This window comes from Engystomops pustulosus, chromosome 2 (assembly GCF_040894005.1).
Source record: "Engystomops pustulosus chromosome 2, aEngPut4.maternal, whole genome shotgun sequence".
Lineage (NCBI taxonomy): Eukaryota > Metazoa > Chordata > Amphibia > Anura > Leptodactylidae > Engystomops > Engystomops pustulosus.
This window is the reverse complement of record NC_092412.1, coordinates 54,138,311-54,149,031: the sequence shown is the minus strand read 5'-3', so window position 1 is coordinate 54,149,031 and position 10,721 is coordinate 54,138,311. Positions and strand designations below refer to the sequence as shown.

General features: G+C 37.3%; 1 protein-coding gene across 1 annotated transcript; it reads right to left on the bottom strand.

The window, feature by feature from the left end:
- Positions 1-6,156: 6,156 nt before the first annotated feature.
- On the bottom strand, positions 6,157-8,275 carry HOXC4 (homeobox C4). Its single transcript, XM_072134653.1, has 2 exons — positions 7,563-8,275; positions 6,157-7,158 (listed from the first exon to the last, which is right to left on the bottom strand). Exons 1-2 carry the CDS (start codon positions 8,098-8,100, stop codon positions 6,812-6,814), a joined length of 885 nt encoding a protein of 294 aa, XP_071990754.1. The 5' UTR covers positions 8,101-8,275; the 3' UTR covers positions 6,157-6,811.
- Between the last annotated feature and the right edge of the window lie 2,446 nt (positions 8,276-10,721).

The window sequence follows — 10,721 nt, the reverse complement described above, 5'->3', positions numbered from 1 at the left end:
GCACAGCAGTCAGTGTAAATTTTCCACTATTTTAACAGTCTGGTAACAGAAGGCAACCATTTGTACATTGAAGTCAATGGGAAATGGAAGGTGCAGTCACCTGATATTTTTAGCTTCCCTTCTCCTAAAATGGAGAGTGTACCGGAGACCCCTCACACAGGTGTGAACAGAACCTTATCTGTTTCTTGTACACATAATGGGGGATGTGTCAGACATGTCTCAGGTAAAACTGTTCTAGTTGCCCATTGCAACCAATCAGAGCTCACCTTTAATTTTATAAACAGCTGTGGGAAAATGAAAGCTGAACTCTGATTGGTTGCCACAGGCAACTAGAGCCCTTCTGCTCTCAGACACTTCTGATAAATCTCAAACTTATCCCGCAAAGCCTCTTTTTACCACTAAAACCTCTGACATTGGTATAATACCTTTCAAATCTTCCATATCTGGAGGGAGAGTATCCACTTTTAACCCAAATCCTACCTGAGGATACAAACTAGGTCAAATCAACTGTGAAAAAGCAACATTAACACCAATCTGCCCCAGTCTGGCGTCCATTTTTTCTGCCACCTCATAAACTGGAGTCTATGAGGGAACTCATAAAAAACTATTCTGACTAGGACATGCTCTACATCTATAGGGTGTAAATCTATAGGATTTTTGCTACTTTGTCGATGAATACAATGGGAGACATTTATCATCAAGTTTCTGAGGTAAATCTGTCTGAGGTAAATCTGGTTTCTGAGGAAACCAATCAGAGCTCAGCTTTCATTTTATAAACAGCTGTGGGGAAATGAAAGTTGAGCTCTGATTGGTTGCCATGGGCAACTGGAACAGTTCTGCTCTAAGAGGCCTATGATATGGACAAGTTCTTACAGGATCCCCCATGACTTGTTTTTGGTCTCAATGAGATCAATGTGACGGATTTAAAAAAACTGACACTAATTGATGTCTTTATGATAAGTTTGCATCAATTGCAAAGAGAAAACCTTTCCAAAAGAAACAAGTGTGCATACTGCCCAAAGGCAGAGGTAAACCCACTTATGAAGACTGCCATACCAATTTGGCTGTTTTCACATTTGCATCAAAGGTTCTGTTAGGACAGATTCTGATTTAAAATATTACGAAATATGCAAACAAGCCATTAGTGATTATCACTTTTTTTTTTCACTTTTCTTATCCTAAAACTACCTAAAAAAAAAAAAAAGAATAACAATGCAGTTACAAGTGTACCCAACCCAACTACTCTACCTTGTACTGTGGCACACAGGGGAACTATAGTTTAGTATTCAAATCAGTGCTAGGCTGTACATGTCTCCACTGTTCTCTGAACTCAAGTATATGGGATCAGTCAGACTTCATGTAACTAGGAAAGGGGGACCCCCATCACTGATTCAGTTTCATAAAAATTATGTAATAAATATTTATCCATTTGCAAAATTGAGTCATAAAAAACCCAAAACATGCTCTATCAACGTTTTTATTTCAAGATTAATTAAAAAATTAGGAGTAAAAACGTGTGAACAGACCCCCCAAGACAACCTCTAGTATGTTTCCCTTAGTTTTATGAATATTGCCCATTCCTTCTGTGACTCCCTGTGGCTCTGAAACATATTCTGCTGTGACTTGTAGTCCTTTTTAATGTAAATCTGAATCAGCAATAGATGAGGTTTTGTGAACTCTTTCCTGTCCTCCTTGCTGTCCAGCTGCCAATTAAGTTATACATTATATCACAATGTTTTGCATTCTAGATCTTTGATAAATTGTAGCAATCATATGCTTTTTTACATTTCATTTTGCATTTTTGACTATAGATTTTACCCCTGATCTCAGCCTCAGCTTAGACTAGCTGTGGGCTTGGTAACAAACCACATCTATGATTGTGATTCCACATATGTTCATGTGCTGTATGTAAATATTCATGTAATCCCAGTGTAGATGGAGGGTTATCTTTCTCATCCTCCACTCACCCATCTACTACTAGTATGTTCCAATACCTGCTGCTCATACACAATAGCTGAGACCGGAGTGTCTGCTAGGGCGAGGCTGGAAGACCCCACTGAATAACCCTATTGTGCAGGGATGGGGTCATGACCGAGAAAATGCTAAACTAACCTGCTGCCAAACGTTGCCAAATTACTTTAAACATTTATTGGCCTGATTTTCCCAAGCACAACATTGAGGAAGACCCTTCTTCTTCTAAAACCACCAAGTGTTATGGCACCAAATGGCCAAATACCTTTCAGAAATTTTTGATGGGTATTCATTTATTTAAAGTATTTATTAAAAATGTATTTATTTATTTATTTATTTATACATAGAAAGATAGATAGATAGATAGATAGATAGATAGATAGATAGATAGATGGGATAGAGAGAGAGAGAGATAAAGAGATAGATAGATAGATAGATAGATAGATAGATAGATAGATAGATAGATAGATAGATAGATAGATAGATAGATAGATAGATAGATGATAGATCAATAGATAGATATCGAAAACAGGGACTACAGTCCGATATAGTAAAATAAAATGGGGATTAAAGGATCCAAAATTTATTTTGTGTAGTATTTTTTCTAAAACGGATGTCTGCCTATGTTTTGGACTTTGCGCTCACCCATATTGTCTTTCTTCTATATCACTGTTCTGAATTTCTAAAGGTATATAGATAATATATAGATTGAAGTAAGATTAGATTGATAATAGTCAGATAATAGATAGAAAGATAGATAGATACATAGATAGATAGATAGATAGATAGATAGATAGATAGATAGATAGATACAAATATCTATACATAGATGGTGGATAGATGAAAGAAAGAAAGAAAGAAAGAAAAAGAAAGAAAGAAATATGGAAAGATATATAATATATAGATTGAAGAGAGATTACAAAGATAATAGATAGACACGAAATAGTCAGGTAATAGATAGGTAGATATATTATGGATAGATAGATAGATAGATAGATAGATAGATAGATAGATAGATAGATAGATAGATATATTTTATCCATAATTTCACTGATCCATTCAATATTATGACACTTTGTACAATCAAGATGTGACTATAATCTATTGAGGTAGATTTCTACAACTACTGGCTGTAGTCTGTATTATATACAGTTATATAAAATGTCAATCACATGTCCTTAATATTTGCACCCATTCCTGTATTTGGATTAAGCAATTACATAAATAAACTGCACCAAAACTCATGTGTGGATTTAGTCTTAGTCCTCGTCACTCTCTTGATGACTGCCATGTACTGAGTCCAGAATATATGTATATTAATGTGTACACATGCAACTCCACCGCAATGTTTACTATATTTAAATGTATTTTATTTTCTTTTTTTTATAGATTCTGTAACTTTTTTTCAGTACAACCATTGTCCTAATTTACCCCTTACATCCTAAAGTTATGCCAAAAATTCCCCCTTAACATTCACCTCCCCATTTGTCCACCCTGTCGTGTACTGCAGCCATCCTGCCATCAGATAAACACGTGTGAAAGTCCTACAGTAAAAACTTCCAAGTGACCAGACTGAAACGTGCTTGGAGTAGATTTGCAGATGGTGAGGTCTGAACACGACAATAGGTTTACATGTGGTTAATAAGTTATTAAAACAACATATGTTTCCCTTCTATGTAATACTGTAATATTGACTGGGGAGAGGAGGATCCCAACCCCGGGTGATCTCAGTAATCGACATAAAACACTTGGATTTCTGGGGCTGCAGAAAGTTCTGATGTTCTGCAACATGAATTGTTGACTTTTCTTCACTGTGCTCCTCCACTTAAGCCCAAAAATGTTTGGCTTGGGGATCTGCCATGGAGTATAAATCATAAGGACGTATTAGGAAGTGCATAAAACTATATTTTTAGATAATGACATAGAGGATCACAATAAATACAAGGAGCATTCTGCTGGAGCTGCCACTTCTAGCTATAGGACCGTAATTCACACACTGGATGTTTGTCTTTTAATTATACAGAATAGCAAAATTTTAACACTAAACTGCAGGAATAGAGAAACATGGCCCAGAGGCTGTAAATATAAATTCTATAGCTAGAGATACAACCAAGCAAGGCAGAGGTCTCCTAAGATAGCCCATATCCCTGTCTGCACTTCTCCAGACTGGTGATGTATTGAGGCATTGCTTTGATTTTGCCATATTTAATACAATCCCATATACAATGCATGGGCTAATGGGACGAGGCACTTACAGCTGCAACTTTGTTTAAAGTAGAACACTTCAGATGCTCTTGAGAGCTGAGTTTTATAACTTCAGGTTGACACTGGAGACATCTTTCCTTTCATCTGAACACATGTCATCTGTTTATCCTTATATCCCTCTAAATTTAGCATTTTTTTACTGTTAACAAATCTTTATGTTCTGATCTTAATACAGAACTCACATCAAAAGTCACAGGCACAGATTAAGTATTAGTACTATGTATATTTAGTGAATGTAGAATAACACTGAGGATACACGTTGGGAGACCTGCATAGGTCAGAGAGGTTTAGAGGTCAGCCTGCAAGCCTAAAATAAAGTTAATGGCACAGAAAATGCGTCCTTTGCGTGAACTCTGGTTGCTGCAGTTTACCCCAGAACTTCAATAAAATACCTTTTCACACTCTCAACATGAAGGCATCAGGAGACTTGGGAAAGAAAGCTCAGAGGAGACTAGGGATGGAGGCAGGCTTTTTTTTTGCATTCTTTTCTGTGGCCCCTGTTTAATGCATTCATAACACAATTGCAACCCAAGAATCGTGTAAGTGTCATTGCCATGACTGTGGAGCAGTGTGGCTGGAATCCAGGGTAAAATAAATATAATCATAAAAAAGGACAAAATAATATTTTCAATTCTGCTTTAACCAATCTTAATCAATATTAAAAATGAAGCAAATCTTAATGTTTCTACCTAGACCTGATGTTATTTTATTTCTTAATTCAATATATTCAGCCTATAGTGGGGACTTGATTAATGTACCCGCTGCTTTCTGGGCAGACACACAGAGTACAAAAGTCCCCCATCTTATTCAAGCCTGCGACATTCAATTTTAATTCATCAAATTTTGAAGCAGTTTACAAAAGAGACAGTGAGAGAAAGAAGGGGACCCAGAGAGGGATAGCTTCCATCCAGAGACACTCATGGAAATCTCCCTAAACTATGTCAGGACTAAATCAATACATTCTAGAAAAAAACATAGAAAAAATCCACTTTTTTATCTATATATAAATTATTTAAAAGAATATATATACATGTATATATATATATATATATATATATATATATATATATATATACATATATTCACCCCAATATATAAACTATTTATATATTGCTGCATCAAATCCAACAGAAATACATTGTCTTCTATATTTAACATCGAATATTTATGTATGTGTCAGTGCTCAAAATAAATAACAGCATGGAAATAATCGAAAATAAATCATAAAAATAATAATAAATAAATACATTTACAAATTAAACGAATAAATAATTAATAATCTATAAATAGAATTGATCTGACTGCAAGGCAGATGTAAGAAAAGTGAAGTGATACAAGATAACCACAATGGCTGCTTGTTTTTGTTCTGCACAGTGATAAGTACACTAACCCTCTACACAAGGATTGGAGCCTGCTTTGTGTCATGTTGCCTGAAAGGGAATGGGCCTACCTGAAATTTGACATTCTTCTGCTACAAAAGATAGGACAGAACACGCAAAATAGCTGAAATAGAAACCTTTAGGCCTTTGCACTGAGATCACAGAGGGGTCATTACTATTTACATTGAAGAGATGCCTTGCAAAGCTCTGCCAGGGCAGAAAGCTCAGGGTAGGTTACTGTAGTCTAGTATTATATGTATCTAATGTAGGGGGATGGAGCATGGGCACAAGCACAGTCTCCTGCATTGTATTATAGATATAGATACAGATATATAAATGTGTCTCCATTGAAACACCACATAAACTATAACCACAGTAAAATATAGAACTATTAAATAGAAAATTGGCGATCCTACACAATCCCTATTGCATTAATACTCACAACTATGAGATATAAAATTGAAGATTTTACACAATCCCTATTGCACTAATGCTGACATATTGCTACAATGTTGCACATAAAAAAAAACATTTACCAGGATAAACTAAACCACACTCACTGTTTTATTGAACAAACAGACGGTCACATTACACTAGGACTGTTTACAGCATTTTTTACATTATTGTCTCGACCAACATAAAACAAAATAAAAATAAAAAATGAAACATAAAAACACAGAAACCACAACAAAGGGGATCTATCCTCGGTTTCGACTGACAAACTTTCTTGTCAATAGCTTCACATTATGGTCATTTCTATTTCATGTGCTGCGATCCTTAAATAAGCTCATCACATCATAATGATAGTTTATATTAAAAAAAAAAAAAAGAACAAAAAAAAATATCAGTTCCACCTCCAAGGTGATTAGCTTTGTTCTACCATTGTCAACACGTAGGCGAAGGGTAAAACTGTAAAACCCTGTATTATTTTATTTTAGGGAAATCTCAGAAAAAAAGATATCTTCCCTTTCAAATAAATAAAGTGTCCAAAAAACAAACAGGAAACATAAAACAACACTGGACATAAAGCCTGATCCCATGCACTGTCACATGCATTTAAAGCCTCTTTGTAGATCCAAAAAGAGCTCTCAAAGGAAAGACAAAAAACTACAAGAACCAAAATATATATATATTAATAATAATAATATTATAATTATCATTAGATTCTATAAATATGGAGTCATTTGTGGGGGGGTTTATAACCTTGTAATATCCTCTCGCTGATCCTGAGTTGAGCTTTGCGTTAGATCCTCGTTGGGAGCAGAATTGGAAGCAATGATGCTGTTACTGGAAGCATTGGAAGAGGAGCTGGATCTGACTTTTGTGTTGGGTAACCTGTGGTCTTTTTTCCATTTCATTCTCCTGTTTTGAAACCAGATCTTGATCTGCCTTTCCGATAGACACAAGGAGTGTGCAATCTCTATGCGCCTTCGCCTGGTCAGATATCTGTTATAATGAAATTCTTTCTCCAGTTCCAAGACTTGCTGCCTTGTGTAAGCAGTTCTGGATCTTTTGGGTTCCCCTCCAGTGTAATTGGGGTTCACTGAGAAAGAAAATGAAGAGAGAGAGAGAGTCAGTAAAGAGAAGAGAAGGATAGCAGGGGAGACACAGAGACAACAGATAGAAGACATAAGAAGGGGCATCTGCTAAATGTCTCATATAACAAAAAAAAATACTCCAGTCCTTTCTGTTGTATTAGGAAGAGGCTTCCCTTAGCTCCAATGTGGCTGAATTATTTATGCACTATAGGAGTTTTCCCTCTCTCTCCCTCTCTCTACATAGAGAGCAGAATGAAGCACATGGCTGCAGCAGCCCAGACAGGCTAGGCTATAAAATTTATGGTGGGTGTAATTACCCATTCCTAGTCGTAAATCCAGTTCAATTGTGCTAACCGAAAGACTCTCTGAGCATTAAAAAAAAAGAGAAGGGAGAAGAAAAGTTTCCTACCAGTACTGACGTGTATTTTCTTCATCCAGGGGTAGACTATGGGCTGTTTGGTGGCTGTGCTGCTGGGATGCTCGGGGTTAGGCTGGTTGCAGGCTGGGGGTGCAGGGGATGGAGTGCTGGAGGTGGTGGTGGGGTTGGCCAGGGATGGTGGGGTTGGCAGCTCACAGATCTGGGCTTTGCCTACAAGGTGAGCTTGTCCATGGACCCTGGGGTGTGTGGCAGCAGGACCCTGGATGCTGGCACAGCTGTACTGGCGCTCAGGGTAGGCTGTTCTTGGAGGGTACAGGTCCTGGTGGTGATGCTGGAATCCAGTGTCCCTGGACCGGCTATAATATTCCGGACTGTGATCTGGGATATAGTTATTTTGCGAATATTCCTCGCATGGAGGAAATTTCGGATCGATGTAGTTAGAGTCCATCAAATACGAACTCATGATCATTAATTTCTGGAGTGGAAAATAATTTTTCTCGCTTTGTCGTTTTTCTGCTCCATAAAGCCCTCCTACTAGCTGGCGACCCCGTAAAGTTACTTTCACCATGTGACTCTAGGAGCCAATCACAAGCCCCATGCTGCTCCCCGGATAAGGAACCTAAAGCTGATTCCTAATGTCATTCTGCCTTCTGCATGTTTGTTGTTGTGTTGTGATCTCCTCTAGAGCTGCAGCCATTCACTCATCTTGCCCTATGCACTGAGTGTTTATCTGGAGACTGCAAAATGGAAGATATAGAAGTGGTTGATGGATACAAGAGGTGGGTGGAGAATCTACACCTCCTCCTTCTCCATATACAACATCCTATATTGTGCAGCTAGGCTCTAAAATATATAGTAACCCCTTACCTGTCCTACTTCCATCCATAGGGGAGTCCTGCCTGCACCCTGGAGCCTCCTATGCAGCCAGTGCACCCTGCAAAGACAAGAGAGAGAGTCAATATCTGATATTTCAGGGATATCAATGCCAATACCATTCATTCAGTCTCCTTCTGTGTCACTTCATATTAACTCTTTCTGTTCTGGATGCTGAGATCTCTTTCCTTGCTTTTTACATACTCGTATATGTATATTCTGCATATATAATCATCCATCAGACCTAGTCTTATTATTACGTATATAATTGTTAGAAATATCATAAAGTCCCTTTACTGCTCCATAATATTCTCATGTTATATACTGCTTATGTTGCTACGCCATCCCATACTGTATTCTATGTTCTGCTTCTGTTGCTATTCTATCCTATACTGTTCACATTCAATATACTACGTTGCTATATTATACACTATTATCTATTCCTATGAAAACACTTACTGTATTTATGTCATTGTGGTCATGTTGTTACAGATATATGGGAACATAGTTTGGATGGATAATGAATACATTTAGTTTATCCCTATACTATATCCCTATGATATACAATGTTCACTATCCTTATTCATACACTCTATTTATATGTAATTCTTACCATTTTGTTGCAGATATGTAAACATATACTGGATGCAGAATAAATAATTAATAAAAATTAATTCGCCATATAATCCATTATCCCTATACTATACCCCTTTTGTATATGCTTTCAGCTATGTATAATTTTATAAATAAAATTACAGATTTTGAAACAGTTGCTGTATATATGATGAACGTACACACCATTCACTCTCCTGTACCATATACTGTTAACTATTTAACTGCATTGTACATTTTAATGCTGTTTTACACTATAGATAGAGTGGTTGTATAGGGTATTGAATGACTTATCTCTCTTGCACTTCTTGCAGCTATATCCATAGGTGTCAGACTCCACAGGAACTAGAACGAGAAAGAAAGGGTTAATTTAAAGCATCTTTTTTTCAATTTTAATACTACATTGTAGCAATAGCATTCACATAAGTGTCTACTTCATCATCCAAACTTCCTAGAGAGCCCTTGCCTGCAACTCAGATAAAATCCCACAAGCAGGTTGGATATATCACTCAGTAGCCAATGCAATAATAACACAGGATCTGCTCTGCCAATGTAATCTTCAACTAGAAAGGATCCCATCCTAGTTTCTTCTTCAAGAAAGTAAAAAAAAAAAAATAGCTGGAGAGGGACTGTGCTTGTATGTGCTCGATGCATCTATTTCACACTTGCTACTTCCAGCAGATAATATAGTGCTTAAAAAACCCTGGGAATTTATGTAAACATTTCCAAGCAAACAGCTATTCCAATTAGGTATTTTATCAAGAGCTTAGATTAGGCATTAAACATGGGAGTGGAGATATGTGATTGCTCCCCTGTTCAGCTTGATAACAATTATAGCATAGAATCATAGCTTGTAGGGCAATGCAATATTTTACTTGATAACAATAAAAGTGACACATAAAGTTAGCTGTTTATGTTTTATTTATTAGACTAAATGTGCCAGCGGTGTTGCAGGCTTTAGGTTCGTACTAACGGCTTTTATAGGGCAGTAAAAGGCAATAAATCAGGCAGGAGGATTGGACTGCTTGGGACTTGCTCTTTTGCGGTGGCTGCTCAAGTCTTTATAGGAAATGTAATAATGTGTTATTTTATGATTATTTAATCTACACCTTTAATCCACTCCTCCCTCCTCTTCCCACCAACCCAAAAGCAAAAGAGGGGAGACTAAAGTCAACATCTATGTAACCACTTAAACCAAGTGCTGCATTAAACACCAGGGATTTCAGGACAATTTATTCCACAGCACCGAGTAGAGGCTTGTAGCATCACCCATATACCCCCCTAGAGACGAATCTGTGAGTGCAGTATTCACACAAATTCGATTCTACAGGGTGCATATAAGCGCCTTCTGACTGCTCCTGCTGCTGCTATCATGTGAAGGGGGCTACAAGGGTAAATGTCTGCAAATTAAAAACCCCATCAAGAAAACACAATCGTTAGAACGCTATCCAGATGTGTGTCAGCCTGCTGTTATATGGAGCTCTATTCCCCACTAGCTTGTGCTGGTAGAACTTACATAGTGTGATGTAGGGGGTCTAAACCAACCTTGTGGATTACAATGCTATCAGAGCTTTTGCTATGCCAGATTTTCTTGTGCATGAGATACAGGCTCCACATTAATGTGCCTGCATTCATTAGAAAGTGTATCCATATTATGCCTGCACAGGCTATTGTGCACCACTGGGATAGACGTGTGCACTGTTC